We start from the raw sequence: 26,000 nt of genomic DNA on the forward strand, positions 1-26,000 counted from the left end.
GTATGTCCTGAATCTTCTAACAGCTTCATTGGATGGTCCAGGGCTACAGTATTATGAGAGAGAATTAAGTATTTCTCCATCTTTCTTATCTTTTCCTGACTCCAAGCAGTTCTACATGGTCCTCTCAAAAACAAACATTTGGAAATTATCTCTTAATGAATGTATGCAGGTATGAATGGTAAACTCTCCCTGAACTCTTCTTTCATTTCCCCCCACTTCAGACACTTCACAGACATGCATATATGCATTACTAATTTGAATGCATATGTCAACATACAAGAACCTGGAGAATCATTATGGGTTTAGAATTTTAGTATAAAAAGCAGAGTCTCTCTCTCTCTCTCTCTCTCTCTCTCTCTCTCTCTCTCTCTCTCTCTCACTCACACACACACACACACACACACACACACACAGAGAGAGAGAGAGAGAGAGAGAGAGAATGACCCTTTAGAATTAGACATACAAAGGTTTATAAGAGAATAATATCAGTGAAACTTTAAAACTTTAACATAGCCAGAAGTTGCCATTTCTTTGTAAATGTCCTTAAGTAATGTCATATTAAAAAGGAAATACTATTTTTATGACTGCCCAACCTCCCTCTCACTCTAATACAGATTTGTCATACATAACTAATGCTAAATGTTTTAATCTGTAAATAAATCGACTTAAGCTTCAGTTGATTAATCTACAAAGCAATCAGTTTTAAACTTCTGAAGGCAAAAATTTGTCAGTCTGCATCAACAAAAATACGGAACGGATTATGTAAAATAGTAAAGGTTCAGAATTATGCAAAATAGGAGAACACATGCAAATATTCCACATGTATATAATTTTAGAGGTGCAGGCTTCAATTTGTCTTGGTGTACAATTTAGACTTGTGGAGTACTCACAAGGCAATGTATCCGCTGACTAAATGACTCTGGTCTGTGACACCACATTTCAACACTTTGAAAGGTGGAGCAAGCCTTTTTAGATACAAATTTCTGCCTTCATCTATCACCTCCTCAGACTACCGCCTGAAGCAGTTCACTCTATCACATGGCAAAACCAGTCCTGGCAACATATTTTATGAATCATCCCTATAATGGTGGCTCATTCTTTTTGATTCCAAGTTTAGAGACCGCAAATCCACAGACTTTCATTCTTCTCTCTGAAGTTGCACAGACCCAGTTTTTAAAACTGTAATCTACAATACAGGAGGGCCAATGTAAAAAGAAGGCTTAATCTAGTCATGGCAGACCTAGGCTGCAATCCTCACTCAACTATGACACTCACTGGAAGGCCCTGGACAAATCATTTTCCATGTCCGTGCTAGGAACTGTCAGTAGCTGGAAAAATTAACATTACAGATACAAATGTTCTGCGCAAGCCACCAAATTCTGCACTTCTCAACCGATTGCCACACCAAATAGTGTGATCCTGCCTGCAATTTCAACACATCCTGATGAAGAGAAATGACAACTTAGAATTTGATACGCTTCAGCAGTATTGTTCAACAATGAGCACAATTCTGGGAAGACATTGCTTAAAATGAAAGTATGTGGTTACTGACATTTAAAACTTACTTCCTGTGGCCAACCAGATGGTAAGATGGTGGGAAGAAAACTCAGGGTGAGTGGAACTAAAGATGAAACTTCTGTCTCAGCATCTTGTATATTTGCTACTTTGTGTATGGCAAGAGTGGGCAGGCTTCAGGCTTATCAGATCTACTTTGGGGTATTTTTGTTTTATTTTGTTTTGTTACACTAAACCCCAAGTTCTACCAACCAGAGCCAAGAGCAAAACATATACATTAAGAACAGGGTGTCTGTCTCTGAGCATATTCTGAGACTAGAAATATGTATTCAATACCAGAACTGAACTGAATTCACACATAATTTCACTCCTGATTCATTTTCTTCATGTCAGAAGCCTAGTTTAGGTGGAAAAAGTTGCAGCTGAAAGTCAGAAACCCTTGCTGATCTATGAAATATTACCCAGAGATCTACCAACAGATCCCAATCTTTCTTCTGCTCCTTGATGTATGACACAGAGGAACAAGACCAATGGGGTGGGGGAAATGATGCATTTCGTCCAATCACCTTTTCCTTCAAATCTATTTAAAATCAAACAGGAAATTCTGGCAAGAGCTTTTCTCTTTCTTTCAGTATCCCGTTACTCTCCAATTGGATATGTATGGTAGTGAATATGTAAGACTGGGAGGGAAAAACAACACTGTGAGTAAAATTACCACCCAACAGAATAATCCCAAGGTTTTAGATACTAGGGGTTTATTTTTAAATGTGGGCTCCTGAAATTGATGAGATGATAAAACAGGCAGCAAAAATATCCCATTCCATATTGTTGATAATCTGTCTCAGCCAAATTTGTAATTTCAATGAACAAGTCCATTTAAAAAGGGGTGGCTGTTTTCACATTTGCATTGCCCATTAAACAAAATGGAAATGGAGTGTCTTCAAGTTGATCCCGACTTATGGCGACCCTATGAATAGGGTTTTCATGGTAAGTATTCAGAGGTGGTTTACCATTGCCTTCCTCTGAGGCTGAGAGGCAGTGACTGGCCCAAGGTCACCCAGTGAGCTTCATGGCTGTGTGGGGATTCGAAACCTGGTCTCCCAGGTCATAGTCCAATACTCTAACCACTACGCCACACTAGCTCTCTGCCCATTAAACAAGAGAGAGAAAAATCATTTTGTAAATAGATCTCTCTGGATAAGAAGACAGTGATTTGTAACAATTCTCATCTGGCAATGACTTTCATCTCTTACAACTCTCTGGGAACTACCATTCCTAGTATTTCTTAGGGAAAACCATAGCTTCTAAAGTTGGAGAGTAGTTGACATTTATTGTGTAAACGCCAGTGGTAGTATTAAGTCTGCTTTCAGGTGCACTATGTTACTTATCTTTCTTTAGGATTGCAGCTTTAGATGTTTTCCCTTGAAAGTCTATCATAATATTTCCCCTCTTCTGTTATCCATGTAGTATCCCAGTTTACAAAGTAAGTCATGACCAGGTGAGGTTCATAACACTAACATGCCATTCAACACAGCACTCACTGTCTTCTTATCCAAATTTTTTTTCACTTATTTTTAATATGTATATATTATACACATAGATGCACACATTGTTGCTTCACATTTGTCTGGCTCAGGGGTGGGGGGACACAATTTGATGCAAGTAACTCCAATTAAGCTGAGTCCTGGCAGGTTAGAACAATTATGGCTGGGTGGCCTATGAAAAACATCTGATTCACCATCCCTGATGGAATTGTATCCACCCCACAGCTTAGTAGCCTTGGATGCTTCTGACCCACAGCAGTAGCTTGGAAGCCCATGTTGCAGCTGTGGCCATGATGCCTTCCAGCAACTCCATCTGTTAACAGACACAACTCTAAAGCAATTTGAAAGCTGCAGCGGGTGCAGATTGCAGCAACCCATCTTATAACAGGATTAGACCAATTTACTCCCATGCTGGTGGGCAGAGCAATCCAACTTGCTGGAGGCCAGCAAGGGGCGGAAAGGGTCACCACATCCAGCTCCCACTCTGAAGCCTCTTGAGGGAAGGAGGCTGGCTACTCTGGCAGGGCACAGTGGAAGGAAAGAAAATATATGTTTTCTTCCACCACCCCTTTTCCTGGCGTACCGGCTGCCATAATGGAGGGCTGGACATAGATATTGCTAAGTCCTCCCCACTCGGCCCCTCCTCCGACATGCCCCCAGAATGCCCCTTTTGCAGGCCTTCCGCTGGCTTCCCTCATGCTGGGCTGGGCTTCTCCAGCAGACATCCAGCTGAGCCAGCTGTGGCTAAGCCGGGAAGCTGTGGCTAAGCTACGCCAGAGTAGCCGGAGGCCCCCCATATCTAACTCCCCTCAGCCTGGTGTAAATGCAAGTTGGGTTACGCCCTTACTTGGCACAATTTAAAATACTGATTACATCCTGTAAGCCTAATTGACTTAGCCCAACATATCCTAAGATGCCACTTTCTCCTGTGGGCCTTTTTCCAATCTCCGAGGTCCACAAAGGCACTCCCTTAACAATCTATCTTGCATCAGATTCAGACACAAATAAAAAGAGTGAGAGATGTTTTAACCACTCTGCCTCACCAATAATAGAATTCCCTCCTGCTATAGACTTAAATCCAAACCTGAACACCATGAAGCATTACTATAAAATCTACTTGTTTGGGCAGGCCTTAGTGGCTCAGGGTCAAAGGTAGGGAAATAATTGCATATTATTTCATTCCATTCTGCTCTGTGTGGGGCTTGGGATTTGGATTTTTTGTGGGAGGAAGGAGAGAGTGCTTTTGCCTTTGAAAAATAAGTTTTCATTTGGACTACACTCCATTTCTGCTCCTAACCACACAAAATATTTATAAAGAGGTTTGGATCCAAAGGTGCCAACCCTAGCTATAATAAGATGCATGGAAATGACATGTAATATGAACACATACACACCCCAATTTTGCTGCAAATACATATCATCTAGATTGCTTATCGAAGGATTACTGGGAAGAAGGGAGACAGAAATAATGATGCAAATATAAGATATGGATGATGTGTGAAAAGTTCCCTTAGACCAAGTCTTGCCAAATTTGGTCTACTCGCCCCAACCCAGACCCAAAGAACATTAATCCATTACTAATCCATATGAAAAATTTCATGGCCTAGGAGTTGTATTTATTTCCCCAGAAGTCAATGATAGCAAATTACCCGGGGGGAGGGAGGGGCTAGTATCCAATCTCTCGCTAAGTATCCTGCATCCTTACAGTAACATATTAGAAAAGGATGATCATTTCAAGGAAATCATGTGCTTTGGGAAATTAGCTCACCAAGTCTATGTGAATTTTTTTCCCCAAGTGTAGACATAGATATATTTAAATCCTTGGTTAATAATCTGGCTCAAGAAAAAGAAACCCAGGTCAGGGGGCTGGGAGGGGGTGGGGAAGGAAGATGAGAGCAAGAAAAAGCGGCCTGCATTAGCCTGTTTACTGTCTAGAGCATCAGCAGTTGATGGTGCTTTATATTTTTCTGCCAAGCTTAACACCAATTGTCAAGAATGCTGCACAAATCATGCCTTTCCAGCAGTTTTTCAATATATCCTATTAGGTGCCAGCTTGACAGAGTCATATTTCTAAGCACCAATGTATCGACAAGACAGGCAAACATTTTTACATAACTAACAGCCCAATCCTAATGCTTACGGCAGTAGGATGAAAGAAGCATAGGATGCAGACATACCACCTGTGGATGCCACAAACCACAATTATGGGATTTCACCATCTCCCACACATGGTGATGGAACTAACTTAGATAGCTACAAGCAAACAAGCAAGCGAAGAAACAGACAAAAGGACTAGATACATTCACGGAGGATAGGACTATCAATAGCTGTTACCTTGATATCTAACTGGAACCTCTATGTTCAGAGGCAGTGCGCCTCCTCTTACTACATGCTGTGGGGAGTGGCAAAACAAAAAAAGGGATGGTTTTAATTTCCATGTCCAATGATAAGCTTCCAGAGGCACCTGGCTAGAGGAGCAGCACGCCAGATGAACCTTGAGTCTAATCTAGCAAGGTTCTTATAATTTTACATTGCTGCCAGCAGCAGAGATGCTGTAGGCATCAATCCCAGGCATTTTAATATATTTCTATGTATTTTACTGTTTTAATGTTTTAGCTATGCTAATATCATTTAGTGTTATTATGAATTTGTATTTTTATCTGTGATTTTGTTCATTTATTGTATTATTGTATGTTGTACACCGCCCAGGGAGCCATTGGCTATAGGTGGTTTATAAATGAAAATAAATAAATAAATAAATAAATAAGATCATGGTTTTAAAACCGTCTCATGCGTTCATATTACATCCAAGTGAATATTAACACAAAAGGGAGACAATGGTGGACAAAGAGTAAAACATTAGAAAAGTGAAATATAAACACTGAAAGCATCACACTGCCGAAAACCACCTTTTTAGTTACAGCAATTGCCCTGCAATTTGAGGTCAGTGCATATGAACAAAGAAAAAGGGCTGTATCCAACATTTTTTATCTCCTAGTGCAATGGCGAGCTTTAATGCTGCAGAACAAAGGAATCCAACTAGCAGTTGTGCTAAGAGAAACTTGTTGCACAAGAGATTCATTTATTTATTTATTATTTCATTTATATCTCGCCCTTCCACCCAACAGGAGCCCAGGGCGGCAAACAAAAGCACTAACAACTTTAAAACATCATAAAAAAACTTTAAAAGACATTAAAACAAAACATCTTTAAAAAAGTTTTTTTAAAAAAGCTTTCAAAACATTGTCTAAGATTAAAAACATTTTAAAAAAAGAAGATTTAAGAACATATTAAAAAGCAATTCCAACACAGACTCAGAATCAGAGCTTGGAAAAGTTACTTTTTTGAACTACAACTCCCATCAGCCTCATTCAGTGGCCATGCTGGATGGGGCTGATGGGAGTTATAGTTCAAAAAAGTAACTTTTCCAAGCTCTGCTCAGAATAGGATAGGTCTCAACTTAAAAGGCTAGTTGAAAGAGGAAGGTCTTCAATAGGTGCTTAAAAAACAACAGAGATGGCGCCTGTCTAATATTTAAGGGGAGGCAGTTCTACAGGGTAGGTGCCGCCACACTAAAGGTCCATTCCCTATGTTGTGCATAACGGACCTCCTGATAAGATGGTATCTGCAGGAGGACCTCACCTGCAGAGTGCAGTGATTGGCTGGGTATATAAGTGGTAAGACGGTCTTTCAGGTATCCTGATCCCAAGCTGTATAGGGCTTTGTACACCAAAACTAGAACCTTGAACTGGGCCCAGTAGCTAATGGGCAGCCAGTGCAACTCTTTCACCAGTGGGGTGACATGTTGATGATAGCCTGCCCCAGTGAGCAGTCTCACTGCCACATTTTGCACCAGCTGCAACTTCCGGACCATGCTCAAGGATAGCTCCACATAGCGCACGTTACAGTAATCCAGCCTGGAGGTTACCTGTGCATGGACAACTGTGGTCAGGCTATCCCAGTCCACAAACGGCCATAGCTGTCTTACCAGCCAAAGCTGGTAAAAGGAGCTCCTAGCCACTGAGGTCACCTGGGCCTCCATCAACAAAGATGGATCCAGGAGCATTCCCCAACTACGAACCGTCTCTTTCAGAGGGAGTACGACCCCACCCAAAGCAGGCAACCGACCAATTATCTGAACTCAGGAACCACCAACCCACAACGCCTCCATCTTGCTAGAACATAAGAACATAAGAAGAGCCTGCTGGATCAGGCCAGTGGCCCATCTAGTCCAGCATCCTGTTCTCACAGTGGCCAACCAGGTACCTGGGGGAAGCCCACAAGCAGGACCCGAGTGCAAGAACACTCTCCCCTCCTGAGGCTTCCGGCAACTGGTTTTCAGAAGCATGCTGCCTCTGACTAGGGTGGCAGAGTACAGCCATCATGGCTAGTAGCCATTGATAGCCCTGTCCTCCATGAATTTGTCTAATCTTCTTTTAAAGCCATCCAAGCTGGTGGCCATTACTGCATCTTGTGGGAGCAAATTCCATAGTTTAACTATGCACTGAGTAAAGAAGTACTTCCTTTTGTCTGTCCTGAATCTTCCAACATTCAGCTTCTTTGAATGTCCACGAGTTCTAGTATTATGAGAGAGGGAGAAAAACTTTTCTCTATCCACTTTCTCAATGCCATGCATAATTTTATACACTTCTATCATGTCTCCTCTGACCCGCCTTTTCTCTAAACTAAAAAGCCCCAAATGCTGCAACCTTTCCTCGTAAGGGAGTCGCTCCATCCCCTTGATCATTCTGGTTGCCCTCCTCTGAACCTTTTCCAACTCTATAATATCCTTTTTGAGATGAGGCGACCACAACTGTACACAGTATTCCAAATGTGGCCGCACCATAGATTTATACAACAGCATTATGATATCAGCTGTTTTATTTTCAATACCTTTCCTAATTATCCCCAGCATGGAATTTGCCTTTTTCACAGCTGCCCCACACTGGGTCGACATTTTCATCGTGCTGTCCACTACAACCCCGAGGTCTCTCTCCTGGTCGGTCACCGCCAGTTCAGACCCCATGAGCGTATATGTGAAATTAAGATTTTTTGCTCCAATATGCATAATTTTACACCTGTTTATATTGAATTGCATTTGCCATTTTTCCGCCCGTTCACTTAGTTTGGAGAGGTCTTTTTGGAGCTCTTCACAATCCCTTTTTGTTTTAACAACCCTGAACAATTTAGTGTCACCAGCAAACTTGGCCACTTCACTGCTCACTCCTAATTCTAGGTCATTAATGAACAAGTTGAAAAGTACAGGTCCCAATACTGATCCTTGAGGGACTCCACTTTCTACAGCCCTCCATTGGGAGAACTGTCCGTTTATTCCTACTCTCTGCTTTCTGCTTCTTAACCAATTCTTTATCCACAGGAGGACCTCTCCTCTTATTCCATGACTGCTAAGCTTCCTCAGAAGTCTTTGGTGAGGTACCTTGTCAAACGCTTTTTGAAAGTCTAAGTACACTATGTCCACTGGATCACCTCTATCTATATGCTTGTTGACACTCTCAAAGAATTCTAATAGGTTACTGAGACAGGACTTTCCCTGGCCGAAGCCATGCTGGCTCTGCTTCAGCAAGGCTTGTTCTTCTATGTGCTTAGTTAATCTAGCTTTAATAATACTTTCTACCAGTTTTCCAGGGACAGAAGTTAAGCTAACTGGCCTGTAATTTCCGGGATCCCCTCTGGATCCCTTTTTGAATATTGGAGTTACATTTGCCACTTTCCAGTCCTCAGGCATGGAGGAGGACCCGAGGGACAAGTTACATATTTTAGTTAGCAGATCAGCAATTTCACATTTGAGTTCTTTGAGAACTCTCAGGTGGATGCCATCTGGGCCTGGTGATTTGTCAGTTTTTATATTGTCCATTAAGCCTAGAACTTCCTCTCTCATTTCCACTATAGCTAGGATGCAGACACAGTTTATTGGCCCTCATCCAACCCTCCACCAAATCCAGGCACTGGTCCAGGGCTTGCATGGCCTATTCTGATTCAAAGTTACAGAGAAATAGACCTGGGTATTGTCATCTCGCTCCAAATCTCCTGATGACCACTCCTAAGGGCATCATATAGATGTTAAACAGCGTGGGGGACAAGATGGTACCCTGCGGCACACCACAGCACAACTGCCAGGGAGCCAAAAGACAGTCACTCAATGCTATTCTCTGAGAGTGACACTGGAGATAAGATGGGAACCACTGTAAATCAGTTCCTCCAATACCCATCTCACCAAGTCACCCAGAAGGATACCATGGTCAATGGTATCAAAAGCCACTGAGAGATGAAGTAAGAATAACAGGATCTCACTCCCCCTGTCCTTCTCCCAATAAAAGTCATCCAGCAGGGCAACCAAGGCCAATTCAGTCCCATAACCAGGCCTGAACCCAGACTGGAAAGGGTCAAGATAATCTGTTTCATCCAAGAGTACTTGCAATTGCTGCACCACAACCCTCTCAATCCCCTTCCCTAAGAAGGGGGTATTTGCGACCGGTCAGTAGTTGTCACAAACCAATGGGTCCAGGGTGGGCTTTTTCAGGAGTGGTCGGATCACTGCCTCTTTCAAGGCAGCTGGAACCACTCCCTTCCACAATGATGCGTTGACCATACCCTGGATCCACTCAGTCAAACACCCTTGGCAAGCTTTAATAAGCCAAGAAGTGCAAGAGTCAAGAGGACACATTGCTGGCAGCATCAATGCAAGCACCTTGTCAGGCCACATCAACTGCAACTGTTCCCAAGAAGCTGTAGCAGACATTGCACTGGACACCTCATTGGAGACTACAGTAGATGTGGATGGGGCATCAAGACTGCTACGTAGGTGAGCAACTTTACCCTCAAAGTGCCTTGCAAACAATTCACAGTGGGCCTCTGAAGGGTCTAAAATTCCATTTCCTGGAGTTGATGTCAACAGGCCCCTGACAATATGGAAAAATTCCACTAGACAGCTACTTGAGGATGCGATGGAGGCAGAGAAGTGGGCCTTCTTCGTTGCCCTCACCACCACACAGCAGGCACTGTTATCATGTTTTACTCATGCCAAATCAGCCTCATAGTACATCTTTTGCCACTTGCACTCTAGGTGTCGTCCAGCCTGTTTCATTGTCCTTAACTCACTGGTGTACCAAGGTGCAAACTGGGCTCCACCATGCCGGAGAGGGCACTCGGGAGCAACTGTGTCAAGAGCCCGATGCACCTCACCGTTCCACAGCATGACAAGGGCTTCAACAGAGTCACCTGCTCTATCTACTGGGAGCTCCCCCAGGGCATTGAGGAATCCTGTGGATTCCATTAGTCTCTGGGGGCAGACCATCTTAATCTGTCTACCACCCCTGCAGGGAAGGATCAGAGCCATAAGTCTGAACTTCACCAGGAAGTGGCCTGACCACAACAATGGGGTGACATCCACTCCCCCTATCTCCAGATGACCTATTCCTCCATCTGCAGCAAAAACCATGTCGACGGTGTGCCCTGCCCTAAGTGTCGAGCCAGTGGCAACTTGAGACAGCTCCATAGTCGTCATGGAGGCCATGAAGACACGAGCCAGAACACTAGAGGCAGCCTCAACATGGACACTGAAATCACCCAGCACTATTGTTCTGGGCTCCTCCAACACCACAGCCGAGATGGCCTCCACCAGCTCTGTCAGAGAAGATGCCGGGTAGCAGGGTGGACAGTACACTAGCAGCAACCCTACTTTATTGTCTCCTCGGCCTGACAGCAGGTGCAGGCTCTCACAGCCAGCTCCAAGACAGAGTGGTTTCCTGGTGACAGAGATGGAAGTTCTGTAGACCACAGCAACTCCTCCCCCCCCCCATCCCTGCAGCCTGTGCTGGTGTTGCACGGAGTATCTAGGTGGGCAAAGCTGGGTCAGATCAACTCCTCCAAGTTCACCCACCCAGGTCTCGGTAATGCACACCAAATCGGCACCTTCATCCACAATCAAGTCATGGATGAGACTGATCTTATTGTGTACCAATCTGGCATTAAACAACAACACACACAGGCCAGTGGGCACAGCAGATGAGCAACGAGGAACCCATCCATGAGAGGAGTGGGAGTGAGGAACAAGGCATAGATAGCCTTGCTCTCCTCTTCTATGGTAATTCACAACCTCCCCATGGTTATATTTCCCTCTACCCATGATCACTGAAATTGGGGTGGCATCACCCATGTTCCTCTGTACTAAGACTCCTCCCAAACACCTGATATGGACCCAAGAAGAGCTCACCAACAAAACCTGCCCGAGTCTATCCCTGTAGGCCTCTGCGAGAATTGGGAACAGTCATACACATTCAAAATTTTTCACACAGGGCCCATCTACTCCCCCTCCTGTCTCACAGGCCAGCCTTCTGCCAGTTACAGACTCTCACTCTGAAGGCATCTGGCAACTTTCTGCTATCATTCAGTTCACTGCACAGGCTCTCACCCTATGCATGAAGTACACATGCACCACATGCCCTCCCTATCACAATTCTCCTCTAGATTGGTTTAACAGAAAAATAATAAAACAATTTTTTTAAAAAGGTAATAGAAGGTAATAGAAGGGGGTACCCTTTGGTGTTGCCCCCACCAGTGGCAGACCCGCTGCCCAAGGGCAGCTGTGCTTTTATGCATCCTGACCCAGCCAGCAGCTGATGCAAGAGGCTGCAAGATTGACTGCAGCCTCTCTCTGGAGCCAGGGTCAGGCAGGGGGTCCCAGTCCTTGCAGCATTTACCAGGGACTTTAGCTGTCTCGAGGGACAGCACCCCAAAGAAGCAAGCACCCAGCACCCAGATGCTCAGATATTCACTCCACGGCAGGTCTTCTTCAGTCCCCTAGTGCTGCAGCACAATCTATTGTGCAAACCAAGTTATCAGTAAACTGCTTGTGCATTCTTATACACAAGCAGCATACCACTGGCGCAAATCATTTCTCTAGTGGAACAAGCATACTGCTAAGTAACTTTAACTTAGTGCTACATTGGCTATGACCCAAAGAACAGTAAATAAAACAAACCTCACAAATGCATAAAATTGTATTTTCATTGAAAGTTGTTATTGTTGCTTTTTAATAATATTACCTTTTTTTTGTAAATTGCACTGTTTTTATTGATCTGTATTTCTATATTTGTGTTTATTTTTTGTAAGCCACCTTGAGGGCCTTTTGGCCAAAAGGAGGCACAGAAATAAACCATAATCATAATCATAATAATGAACAGCCACCCCCTTACCTCCTGGGATAAGAATGGAATGACCTGGGCACATATGGCATTCAGCCTCTTGACAATTTCTGCCTGTGGATGAGAAAGGGAATATTAGTGAGCAACCTGTTGTAAACATACTACTGTAAGCACATATAAAGAACATGACACATTTTAAAACAGCCATTTTGATAGATGGGCAGTTTGGTCCTTTGGACTGGCTTCGTATGTTTCAGTTTGCATCAAAGCAGCTACAGCACCATCCATTCTTGGAAAACAGGAGACTGATGGATTGAAACATCCAGCTCTGACCTGCTTGTAATAAAATCCCTTTCTACAGAGCAAAAGCAGCAGGGGATTGTTCATACCTCCCAAACCGATAAGCAACTCATAAAAATGGAATGAAAGATAATTGTGGCTTCTGTCCCCTTACCTCCACAGCTTCCCAAAAGGTGTCATGTAACAGAAGGGGCCCAATACTGATGAAAGTGGATACAAGTAGTTTTTCTCCGTCACATATAATACTAGAGCACGGAGTGATTCTGAATGGTAGGAGAGCCAGGTTAGACAAAAGTATTTTTTCACACAGTGCATAGATAAGTTATGAAATTCATAACCACAAGTTGTAGCAATGGCCACATACCTGGATAGCTTTAAAATATTCATGGATAAGGCTTTCAATGGCTTCTAGTCATGGTGGCTATACATCACTTCCAGGAGAAGACTACCAGTTGTTGGGGAACAATAGTGGGAGAGAGAGGGCTGCTGCACTCATATCCTGCTTGTGGGTTTTCCACAGGTATCTGCTTGGTCATTGTGGAACAGAATGCTAGCCTAGTTAGGCCTTTTTGTCCGATTCAGCAGATCTCTATGCGTTCAGCTGCCCCAGTGTTTATATGAGGCCTCAATGTCAACCCAAGCAAAGGGATAGACTGGCATATCTTTATGGGTTCTAGCTAACCCCTGTACTCTGTGCCATTCTAACATCTGGATTGTATGGGACTGTCTGATAGGGAGTATGAGGAACAGAGGATCTTGCCTCACTCATGTGCAAGTTTGGATTCCTCGGAATTCTACAAATTCTCCAGTTGTAGTCATCCTTCCAACAGGAAATAAAATGTAAGGAACAACAGTGACAGACCCAGTTCAGCAATTAGGAAGTGAATAATGTTCAACAATAACCACTCGCTGCTCTGAGAGTTCCTTGTAATAGCAAGTGCTCAAGCTTCAATGCAGGAGAGAGAATTTAATTTCCACTGCTAAATCGAACTTTTTAAAAAAGATTTCAGGAGCCTTTCATAGCACAATAAGTAGCTACAAGTTGTTTATAAAAAAATAATCCTAAGATTAGCACACACTTTCTCCATTCTTAAATAAGATCCTTCCCCCTCACAAAAAATAAAAATAAAGACTCTATCCTACAACTGCATATGGGATCAAGTATGTATTTTTCTGTTTAAACATAATTTTAAAAAATTGAGACATTGAAATCTTACAAAGGTGGAGTTTGACACTGAAGTGAGCTTCTTATTTAGAACGTTGGATTATTAAAAGGCTTCTATTTGATCAACCAGAATCAAAACAGCCCATTAAAAATAAACATAATACTCCCTACTGATAACATATCCATATTTAAAAACACCCACCCTTGCATGGATAGAGCTCTGATTAAAACTGCAGCCCTCCTAAATATATTCCTTCTTGTCCAGATCCACTGGAGTACACACAACTAAATTGCTCAAGGTGGAATTCATACCAGGGCTTCTGTACCTCATGTATGTAATCTGAGGACAAGTGCTCCACGCCCTTCAAATACAGACTAGTTCATGTGATCAAGAGATATACATAAAGAGATAAAGCAACTTTGTAAACAAGTCCACAAAAAATTACCAATTTGCTGAAGACAAGGAATGGAAAACTCTGGTTCTCTTGCAGCAAGCTCCTTGGTTTCTGGAATGGAGGAAGAATGACACACTCCATCCCTCCCCCCCCACCTGCTCACTCACCTGGATGCAAACCCTGGTTGCCTAGGACTACCAAGCTAGTGCTTAAATACAAGGCTGGTTCAAAAAAAGGCATTAGAGGCAGAAGGTCTTATGAATGACACTTCACTCTGGAATCACAAAAAACATGGTGGCAGACCTAATAACTCAAAGAAAGAACAAAATGACCTGAGAGTGACCTAAAGGCAACAAGGGAATGGAAACTAAAGGCCTAGGGTTAGCATGAGATGACTCAGCTACTGAAACAGCCTTCACAGAGAACTAAAGCATAGATAAGATTAGAAAATTATATACCGCCAGCATTAAGAAAAAAATACAAACAAGTACAAAATATATAGATGTAGCCAGGGAAGGCTCAGCTGTGCCATGCAGCGGGCAAAGTGGCCTGTTTGAGGCAGCATGGGGTAGAGGAAGGAAGGAAGGAAGGAAATGGTGTCTGAGTGTTACAGCAAGACTTTTATTTCCAGTGTTGCTCCTGGCAAAGGGGGAGGTGGGGGGAAGGCACCACTTGGGTTTACTTCAGACAACATAACACCTTGGGTCTACACTGGATGTAGCTCATCACAGCAAGGAGTCCTCTGTCAAAAGAGCCAGGTGTTACCATGTGTGGGAGCTTGCCTGTTGATAAACCCCAGCCTCAACCACGGGGTGGCACATTAGCCCCACAGCACTCAGGACAACCATGATCAAGTAAACAACAACAAGGGTGTTGAAGTCCCACATTCAATAGCTCTGAAATAAGCCATGGTTACAGGGCCACTCCACATAACCACTGCGGTACTTGCTTGACATTCCTGCAAATATGTTGTCTTCTCAACCACAACCATCCTTTCACAGAGGATTAAAAATTCTGCACATAACAACAGACAGACAGACGGACGGACGGACGTTATGTTTGCAGTGGTGTGCAAAAATATTAAACCCTGCATATGGCAGTAGTCACATACAATCATCTGGCCATGGCAGGGAACCAAAATGTACAGGAATTTCAAGCAGCTAACATCAGCCCAAGGGTTATGTGAACTGGCGGCCCTTAGTGATCTGTAAACAGTGCAGAGTTGAGCAATTTGAGCAAAGGTTTGTTCCTGCAACCATTCACTTCAGCATTAATAAAAGCAGATCCATAAAACTCCGTCCACATATTCATCTCCCTACCTCTCCATCTGTTCCATCCCTTCAAACCACTGCATCCCATTAAGGGACGGAATACAGTCACCCTCTTGACTTCAGCACACAAACCAACAAGAGAGAGACAGAAAATCTTAGGCCCTGCTAATGCATTGTCCTGAAATATGAGTCCCTTCAGCCTGTTCAGAGGCAAATTTCAGAACAGCAGCTGTGTTAGTCCATTGTACTTGGAAGAATAATATATTGTTGCAGGAGTTTTCCTAGGGACTTCACCAGATCACAACCCATTCTAATGACGAAGATTCATGTCTGCTAAAGCTCATCCCCTAGCAAACACCTCTGACTTGGATGTAAAGTAGTGCAAGTGAAACTCCACTTCAGCAGTGGGGCTTTCCCACCCCCCTCCTCTCTGATGCAGCCCTTACATCTCTCAAAAAAGCCACTCCTGAGGGTTGAGGCAACCTCAAGAATGGAATGAGATGTGGCACAGAGAACTGCAGTGGGAAGGGGGAGAAGAAGTTGGGGGAGGGCATAATTCACAAGTGGATGTATCTGCTCATGAAAGAATGGGTTCAGAGCCAAGCTTTTTGACTTGTCTTTCTTCTCGAGCTTTAGAGACCCTCTGACATATCAGAGTTTCATCTCAAACAGGTAACTGTAGAAAACAAAAGTTACAAGTCATTATTTTTGAAACAGAAAGATGGGTGTACTTCAGAATCTTCAAAAAAGAGCAAAAAGGTGGAACCTGGGAATTACAGACCAGTCAGACTGGCATTAATCCCTGGGAAAATTCTGGAGCAGATTATAAAGCAGTCAGTCTCTAAGTACCTTGAAAACACTGCAGTGATTACTAGAGGCCAACATGAATTTATCAAGAACAAATCCTGCCAGACTAATCTTATCTCTTTTTTTTGTAGACATAATATATCTCAAATTCAGCAAAGCTCTTGACAAAGTACATCAAGATATTCTGATTAGCAAGCTAGCTAAATGTGGGCTGGATGGAACAACTGTTAGATGGATCTACAGTTTGCTGCATAAACATACTCAAAGAGTGCTTATCAGTAGTTCCTTCTCAAATTGGGAGAGGTAAAGGGTGGGATACCAGAGGGCTTGGTCCTGGGCCCAGTGGTCTTCAACATTTTTATTAATGACTTGCATAAGGAGGTGCAGGGAATGCTTATCAAATCTGTAGATGATACAAAGTATACCTTGGAATACAGAAAAAAAAATCAAAGTGATCTTGATAGGCTGGGGGCACTGGGTTGAAAACTATGAAATTTAACAGGGACAAATGCAATATTCTATATCTAGGAAGATGAAACCAAATTCACAATTATGAGATGAGGGATACATGGCTCAGCAATACTACATGACAGTATGATCTTGGAATTGCTGATCATAAACTGAATATAAGCCAACAGCGTGATGTGGCTGCAAAAAGGCAAATGCCATTTTAGGTTGTATTAACAGAAGTACAGTTCCAAATCACGTGAAGTACTAGTTCCTCTCTATTTGGCACTGGTTAGGCCCCACCTTGTGTCCAGTTCTGGACACCCCACTTTAAGAAGGATGCAGACAAAGTGGAATGGGTTCAGAGGAGGGCAACAAGGATGATCAGAGGACTGGAAACAATGCCCTAAGAGGGGACACTGAAAGAACTGGACATGTTTAGCCTGGAGAAGAGAAGACTGAGGAGAGATATGATAGCACTTGAAAGTACCTGAAAAGTTGTCACACAAAGGAAGGCCAGGATCTCTTCTCAATCATCCCAGAGTGCAGGAAATGGAATAATGGGCTCAAGTTGCAGGAAGCCAGATTTCAGCTGAACATCAGGAAAAACTACCTAACTGTTAGAGCAGTACAACAATAAAACCAATTCCCTAGTGAGATGGTAGGCTCTCCAACACTGGAGGCATTCAAGAGGCAGCTGAACAGCCACCTGTTGGATATGCTGTAAATTGGATTCCTGCATTGAGCAGGGGGTTAGACCTGATGGCCTTATGGGCCCCCTTCCAGCTCTATTGTTCTATGATTGTATCTCACTTACTGCAAGGTAGCAACAACCTTGGAGGTAGTAAATATTGAGGTGTGGCTTCAATGCCAACCCTTCCCTTTAAATAAAAAAGAGGTCTACTTATTCAACACTCACAATTTTCTTAACCAGGATAGTAAATACCTCTATATATCTCCAACTTTAAAGGGGGAATACTTCCTTCTGCATAGTTCTCCCATCCTTTTGTGTACTTTTAAAGCACACAATTATTTTTGCCAAGCCTAAACTGTCACCTAAACACCTCATTTGATACTGGCAGATCTTTGAATAAAATGTTTTAGCTAGTTAACACAGAATATAAACAGAGTAGCTCAACAGGAAAACAATTTCTGTCCTGAAACTTGATCCATTATTGCATGGGTGCATGATGCACACTCAGCCCCTTCTATTCTGTAATCTACCTTATGTGTTTTACTTTAATAGAGGGAGGAAGATAGACTATCTCTAAAGGGAAATTTTAAAATTTAATATTGCATTCTATTTTGGGTCAGTTTGTCATTACATTCTGTGACAAAATGCTCTTTCATGCAAAGTCATTACCAGAATGACAGATCCACTCATACTTGTGTAATTTAGATTTCCTTCTTTCATCAGCAACCCTTCCGACCTTCTCACTATGCAATCTTTTAAAAGGCAAATCCTTCAAACCTGACTAACCCAGAAAAGAATACAGAAGTTCCAATAAGAAGCTGAGGCTCCTGAAAAAATCCTCATTAATGAAACACTACAGTTACACAGGTATGTTGCTGAAAACCAGGAACTACCAAAGTTGCTATTTTTCATATTAAACTTCAGGATCAGACTATTTGTCCCTCTAGTCCACTGTTGCCTACCCTGAATAGGAACAGCTCTCCAGAAACTCAAGGCAGAGAATCTTTCATATCACCTGCAACCTGATCCTTTTAACTAGAGATGCCAGGGATTGAACCTGCAACCTTCTCCACCAAAGCATGTGCTCCCCCACTGAGCTATGACACCTCTTTCCCTATGCAGTCCTTAGAATACAGGCAGGGCACTAGGAATCGATGGCAAACTTGAATTTGCTTGGCAGGGTGCACCAAAAGATAAATCTGCAAGCACTTTCCAGGAACGTGCTCACTCACTCCAACATGCACACATACGTGTGACATTACATGCACAGAATTATCCCAAGTGAAAGAAGAATAAGTGAGCATTAAGAAAAGTACTGAACTGAGAAGTGTGCATACAGTATCTGCTCTAGAGCACCAAATTGCTAAACTCTGTCCCACAGCACTATTTCAAAGCATTTGCACATGAGACTGCAGGGTGCATGTGCAATTCCCCTATGTCTGCCCTTAAATGATTAATGGTGCCTGAGCAACGCAGCATGGCATCACTGTGTCTTCTTACTCCTCCTGCCCCCATGACCTACTTCAGGATCATCTGTGTAGTTCTATCAAAGAACCGGAATTTTTGAAATCCAAATGTGGCGATCTTTAAACACCAAAAGCCAATTTCAAACACTTACCAAGCCAGTTACGTGTTTCATGTTAGGACTGGCATTTGACTAGCAAAATTAAATAATACCAAACCTTTGGGCAACTGACCAGTCAAGATACAGGTTAACAATAGTCAAGTATTCAAAGCATTTAAACAAGCAGCCAGCAATAAAGAGAGAAAATATCCCCCCTTTTTTTAGGAGAGTGTCCTTAACTGTGTTCTAGATTACTCCAGGCCCTCCAGAGAGCACTATCATAGATCACATGGAAGTATCTCATCGATACACTAAATGCAGTGGATTCTGATCAACCTCACCCCTATGATGACTATCTCTGTTCACATCCTATTCCCTCCTGATCCTTGTATTCCTGTTTGGAGATGCGTGCAAGCTCAGTACATGGCCAGAAAGAGAAACTTTTACTTTTGTATTTTAAAAAATATTTTTTAGACCGCCCATCAACCCAAATTCTCAGGACAGTATACAAAGAATGCAGTAAATGCAACATAACATCAAGACTAAAAACAATATAAAATTATCAATTCACAGATGAATTACAAAATAGCAGCCAGAGCCAATGACAGACAGAACTAGCCAATTCTAATGTTATCCTCAGCCTTCTCCCTGCTGAGTACAAGGGCAACACTGAGACTAAGGAGAAGGAAACTGACAGCCAGGACCACCTCCTGGACTGGATGTAACTAAGTAGGCAGGCTGGTCCGTCAGTTGGCAGACAGGTGGGGGCTGGCCAAGTTTGATGGGGGAGTATGTGTGCCACATCTGAGGGAGGTACGGAGGGTGGCAAGACAAGATCGGGCCTTTTCAGTGGTGGCTCCCCAGAGAGGTCCACCTGGTGTCATCGTTATCAATCTTCAGGTGTTAGGTGAAGATGCTTTTATTCACCCAGGCATTTTGCTCCTTATTAGTATTCTTTTAGTTGTGTGGGGTAGGATGTGACCTTTTTCTCTTATTGCTGGATGAGCACTTTTAACTAATCATGTTTTTTATATCTGATGTATTTAAATGTTATATTAGATGCTTTTAACAATTGTTAAGTTGCTATGAGACAATATGTAAGCAATAAATAAATACATCTTGCTAATGGACCAGCTTCCACTGAGCCATGCAGCTAAGATGGCACAATCTTGACTAGCTTAAACATGGATAGGGTAGAGGCTCAACAGAGGCATCACAATGGGAATGTTGCTAATTTTAGTATTTTTGTGCTCATCTTTTTCAAAGCTGGTACCCAAGAGGTAATAGAAAACATATGCCTAATAATTTGTTCTGTTACATATTTATTATGACATTTGTATTCCATATTTCCTCCAAAGAGCTCAAAGTGGCATGTATGACTTCCCCTCTCTCATTTTATCCTCACTACTTGAATTGAACCCTGATCTTCCCAGTCCTGATCTGACATTCTAACCACTACAGCACAGTCCTACACAAGAATTAGTTAAGCATGGACTACTAATTTATCCAGGAATGACTTTTTTTAAGTGATGAGGGTTACTATGATACGTTTTTTGTGATCACGGTTTAGTACACTGTGGGTTTTTACTTTTGGTCTGGTCTTCTTTTTCTCAGGTTTTATCTACTGTTCTTTTGTCCCTCTCTTTCTGTTACTTAGCCTTCTTTACTTTTTTTTTTAACCACTTCTTTCCAGTTCTTCTTTGCCACCTTCAACTTCAGGGTTTTCTCCTCTCTTCCCAACTATGTAGGATGATCTTTTGGTTCTTTTGCCTCCATCCAAAACCACTACTTGTGCTCTTTCTTAGAGTTTCTCAGCCTTCCTAGCTTCACTTCTTTGCATTTTTAATCTCCCATTGGTTTCTGATGTTTCCTTCAAGACTTTACATATCCTGTTTTTTTAAAAAAAGTACTACTGATTTTGCCTTGTTGACCAGCTATTGTCCAATTTCTTCTAAATGGTTTAAATGTGCAGTTTTCTCTCGATGACTGGATTTCTTTTATGCAAATCCTGTTTTATCAGGTTTCATACCTAAATATTCACCAAAAACGCCTTTCCTTTCTCATCTAATCTTCTTTATTTGTCTAAACAGGAGCATGTTTTTTTCTGTCCTTCTCAACTGATTCGCTTCTTTTAAACCAGTTCATCATTTTCTTAATAATAATAATAATAAATTTAATTTATGTGTCGTCTATCTGGCCAATGGCCACTCTAGGCGACGTACAAGTAGGCAATTAAAACACAATACAAAAAATACAATAATACAATATAAACAATGCAGCAGCGAGAACAATACTAATACAGGGTACGAGCCATTCCAATCATAGCGATTAACCCTCCCCGGAAATCCCGAAGGCCTGTTGAGAGCCAGGTCTTTAAGGCTTTACGGAATACATTTAGGGAAGAGGCGTGCCGTAGATCTTGTGGGAGGGAGTTCCAAAAGGTGGGGGCCACCACTGAGAATGCCCTCTCTCTAGTTCCCGCCAATCTAGCTGTTTTTGTCAGCGGGATTGAGAGAAGGCCCTGTGTGGCTGATCGTGTCGAGCGGCATAATTGGTGGCGTTGAAGGCGCTCCTTTAGATAAACTGGACCGAAACCGTATAGGGATTTAAAGGTTAATACCAACACCTTGAATTGGGCCCGGAAAACAACTGGAAGCTAGTGTAGATCGAACAACACAGGTGTGATGTGATCCCGCCGGCGGCTATTCGTAAGTAATCGAGCCGCCGCATTTTGTATAAGTTGTAATTTCCGGACCGTTTTCAAGGGTAACCCCACGTAGAGCGCATTACAGTAATCCAATCGAGAGGTGACCAGGGCATGTACTACCAGTGGGAGCTGATGAGCAGGAAGGTAGGGTTGCAGCCTTCGTATGAGGTGTAGTTGATACCAGGCTGCCCGGCTCACTGCCAAAATCTGAGCCTCCATGGACAGCCTTGAATCAAGTACAACCCCAAGGCTGCGGACCTGGTCCTTCAGGGGTAAACTCACCCCATTGAACTTCAGGTCAACATCTCCCAACCTTCTCTTGTCCCCCATGAGTAGCACCTCAGTCCTATCAGGGTTCAACTTCAGCTTGTTCCTTCCCATCCATCCACTCACGGATTCCAGGCACTTGGACAAGGTCTCCACAGCCAACTCTGGTGAAGATTTAAACGAGAGATAGAGCTGAGTGTCATCTGCATATTGGTGACACTGCAGCCCAAATCTCCTAATGATTGTCCCTAGCGGCTTCATATAAATGTTAAATAGCATGGGAGAGAGGATAAGCCCTGTGGCACACCACAATGGAGAGGCCAAGGGTCTGAAACCTCCTCCTCCAATGCTACCTGTTGGTACCTATCAGAGAGAAAGGAACGGAACCACTGCAATACAGTACCTCCAATTCCCAATCCCTCCAGGCGATGTAGAAGGATACTGTGGTCGATAGTATCAAAAGCCGCTGAGAGATCGAGGAGGACAAGAAAGGTGAATTCTCCCCTATGTAATGCCCTCCTCATATCATCTACCAGATCGACCAAGGCTGTTTCTGTTCCGTGACCAGTCCTGAAACCCGATTGGTATGGATCCAAGTAATCCGTTTCATCCAAGTATGCTGACAACTGGTTGGCCACCACTCGCTCAATGATCTTGCCCAAGAATGGGAGGTTCGAAACTGGGCGAAAGTTATTAAAAACTTGGGGATCCAAGGAGGGCTCCTTTAAGATGGGCTTTACAATTGCCTCCTTGAAGGCTGATGGCATCACACCCTCTTGCAAGGATGCGTTTACCACCGCTTTAATCCCCAAGCCCAGTTTCTCTTTGCAGCTCACAAGGAGCCACGATGGGCAAGGATCAGTTAGGCAAGTGGTAGCCTTCACAGTCGAACGCACCTTGTCCACATCCTCAGAAGGGAGAAGCCGAAACCGATCCCAACTTACCGGCTTGCAACTGGCCAACTCTGGTTCACTTACTGTATCCACGGCGCACGGGATCGAGCTCCGTAAATGTTCGATTTTATCGGCGAAGTGCTTAGCCAATATGTCGCAGGAGGCCTTTGACTGTTCCAAGGATTCCTGGGCGACTGGACCGAAATTTTCTTGCTTGTGTGTTGGGGGTCTGGGGACCCTCCATCAGATTGGGGTGGGACAGAGGAGCTGCAGCAAAAAAACCAGGGAAAAGCTGCTTGCATGGAATGAATGCTGCTCGCAGAAACCAGATGTAAATTCAAACTCTCAACATTCAGGAATGCAGTCAAGTATCCGAGAACTTTTATAACACATCTGACTTCCAACAATTTCTTCTAAATTCAAGCAATAATGTCTGCCTTATTGCCAAAAGAATCATTATTCCTTTAAACAAATGATGACAGTTTAAAACCTTCTGGCAAGCATTCATCTCAGAATTAACATCCTGAAAAGTGAAAACTTTTCTAATATTATGCTCGATGACAAACAGGAGTAATGAAAACCTTTATGCAGCTTTAATTACAGCTCTCTATGCCACTCCCGAACTACCAGCTCTTTCATGATTCCAGGCTGGAAAATCAGGTTTCATGCACTTGTTAAGACAGTGCCTTCCTCAAGAATAAAAAATCAGCTGCAAACAAACAGGGCCATCTTCCAGGAAAAACATTAAGATATGGTTTCCCTTGAACTAGAAAGGAACTAGCTGTGTAAAAGGAAGAGAAGTTGGCCAAGGTCAAGAAGATTCAACAAAACAAACAGAACACATTCAGAGTCATGAATCATAATAATACATTCAAAGTCATGAAATGAATATTCTTAATTTCTGCTGCATCTCCACAAATGCCCTTTTTAAATATAGCCTGCAAGCACAATGTTAGGACTCATAATACTTACCATTGTTCACTTGTGTAAAAATTACAGCATCTTTAAGGACTGCGACCATTCGGAGAAAATGACTACAGTGACTACAAGTTATAGTAGTTAGTAATGGTTCTGTAAAGACCAGATTGCTTGACTGACCTTTTTTAAAAAAAAGCTTAAAAAACTGCTCCTGTAATTGTAAACCACTAGCAGAGTGGGGAGGAGAGCCTGGCTGGGAGTCCAGAGTCTGTGAGTTCAAATCCCCACTCGTGTCTCCTGGGTGTAAAAATCACTCCCACATTGAGTGGATCAGGGGTTATGTGCCCTGCCACCTGTGCAGCCGTGGGCAAGTTGCATAGTCCCAAGGAGCCCAGTTGCCCCCCAGCTGGCAGTTGCAGACAAGGAAGGGGCTGGCTTATGCAGCTGTGGCAAGCTGAGCAGGCCCTAGCCAGCTGGGGAGCACTAGCCTCAGAAGGAGGGAATGGTAAACCCCCTCTGAATACCGCTTACCATGAAAACCCTATTCACAGGGTAGCCATAAGTTGGGATCGACTTGAAGGCAGGCCATTTCCATCAGGTTATAGTATGAGTTGGGATATGAGAAAATAAAGCAGGTATGGTTCCCAGTAAACTTGGTACTGAAATTTTATTGGAATCTAAATTCAAGGCTGTGTCTGGCCAGTACCTGTATGGGAGATTTCCTGGGGAGTATCATATGCCTATTGTTTTGAGTACCTTTAGAAGTGAAATCAGGTACAAATGTAACCAATTAAAGAAAACCAAGACAAATGAGAGGTGACATTTCAGGGCAATAGCTAAGGAAAATGATTCAAGATACTAACCATAATAAATTTGGTAAGCCTATTTGTACAAAAATCTACTTTTACTTCCACCACAATTTTAACTTGTATTATGTATTTGGAAGAGATCCACAGAACTCACACTTTAGCCAAATAAACTACAGCTATTATACAAGAAATATCTTTGGTTACAAAGCTTCATAAGAGATTAACAGAGCAATCCAACTCATGGGAAGCCAGCAGAAGAGGTGCCAGCAGAAGGGTGCCGGCGGGAAGGTCTGCATCATCAAATTGCCATTTGGAAGCCTCCAGGCTGGCTGCATGCAGGCTCAGCAGGGAGTTGCAGACAGGGACCGGAAAGTAAAAAACGGCTCTCACAAATACCTCAACTGGGGAGTGATTTCCATTGTAATTCTGTTCTTAGACCAACCTTTTCTCGATGTAACTTTGGCCCGGATCAGGACCTGCAGGAATGCTCTGGACAGGAGTTGGATGTTGTGTAAGTCTTCCCCAGCCCCTCCACCAACACGCCCCTAGAACACCCCTTTTTCAGGCCTTATGCTGGCTTCAGCTGGCACTCTTCTGCCAGGCTGGGCTTCCCTAGCAGACTTCCGGCTGAGCTGGAGTGAGGGGCTTCTGCTGGCAGAGTCCAATGGAGCTCAGCTGAGCTGGGACCCTGCCAGCTCAGCCGGGGGTTTGCCATATCCAGCTCCCCTCAGCCTGGCATAAACATGAGTTGGATTGCACCCTGGTGGAAAAAAAATACAATGCAATGCAACACTGATAAGCCACCCAACAACAGAAAGTTCTCTGACTGGCTTACAATAAAAGCGAAAACCATCGAATAGGCAAAAAATGTAATCAATATGCTGATGACACACAGCTCTATCTCTCCCTACCACCTGATTGAAGGGAGGGAGTGCTCATCTTAAACTGGTGCCTGGAGGCTGTGAAGGGCTGGATGTGGGAGGCACTGTTTTACGGTGGCTCCGGTCCTACCTGATGGACAGGACCCAGAAAGTGGTGCTGTGCTGGGAGACTACTGCTCGACCCCCTGGTCATTAGTCTGTGGGGTACAGCAAGGTTCCATTCTGTCTCCCATGCTCTTTAACATTTATATGAAACCGCTGGGAGAGATCATCAGGAGACACTCAGCTCTATCTCTCCCTACCACCGGATTGCACGGTGCTCATCCTAAACCGGTGCCTGGAGGCTCTGAAGGGCTGGATGTGGGCTAACAAACAAGCTTAATCCAGACAAGACAGAAGTACTGCTGGTCAAGGGAAAAACTGCACCAGGGACGGGGTTGCAACATGTGCTGGATGGGGTTGCACTCCCCTTGAAGGAGAAGGTCCGCAGTTTGGGAGTCCTCCTGGATCCTGCCCTGCTGCTTGAATAACAGGTGGCTGCAGTAGCCAGGAGTGCTTTTGGCCAACTCAAACTGGTCTACCAGCTGCATCCATTCCTGGAGGCAGTTGACTTGGCCACAGTGACACATGCATTGGTGACATCGAGGCTTGATTACTCT

At 43.4% G+C, this 26,000-nt stretch overlaps 1 protein-coding gene across 8 annotated transcripts in view; it reads right to left on the reverse strand.

Moving 5' to 3' along the window:
• The window catches only part of LOC133385053 (transducin-like enhancer protein 4), a 190,600-nt gene that overhangs the window by 121,785 nt on the left and 42,815 nt on the right, over positions 1-26,000 (reverse strand). For 7 of the 8 annotated variants that reach the window (XM_061627293.1, XM_061627330.1, XM_061627321.1 and 4 more), the window contains one exon: positions 12,275-12,337. The exons of the other annotated variant lie outside the window; for it this stretch is intronic. In XM_061627293.1, coding sequence (XP_061483277.1) covers positions 12,275-12,337 — 63 coding nt within the window. The remainder of the gene's footprint in view (positions 1-12,274; positions 12,338-26,000) is intronic. 8 annotated transcript variants of the gene reach the window in all.

The sequence above is a fragment of the Rhineura floridana genome, chromosome 1 (genome assembly GCF_030035675.1).
Source record: "Rhineura floridana isolate rRhiFlo1 chromosome 1, rRhiFlo1.hap2, whole genome shotgun sequence".
Taxonomy (NCBI): domain Eukaryota; kingdom Metazoa; phylum Chordata; class Lepidosauria; order Squamata; family Rhineuridae; genus Rhineura; species Rhineura floridana.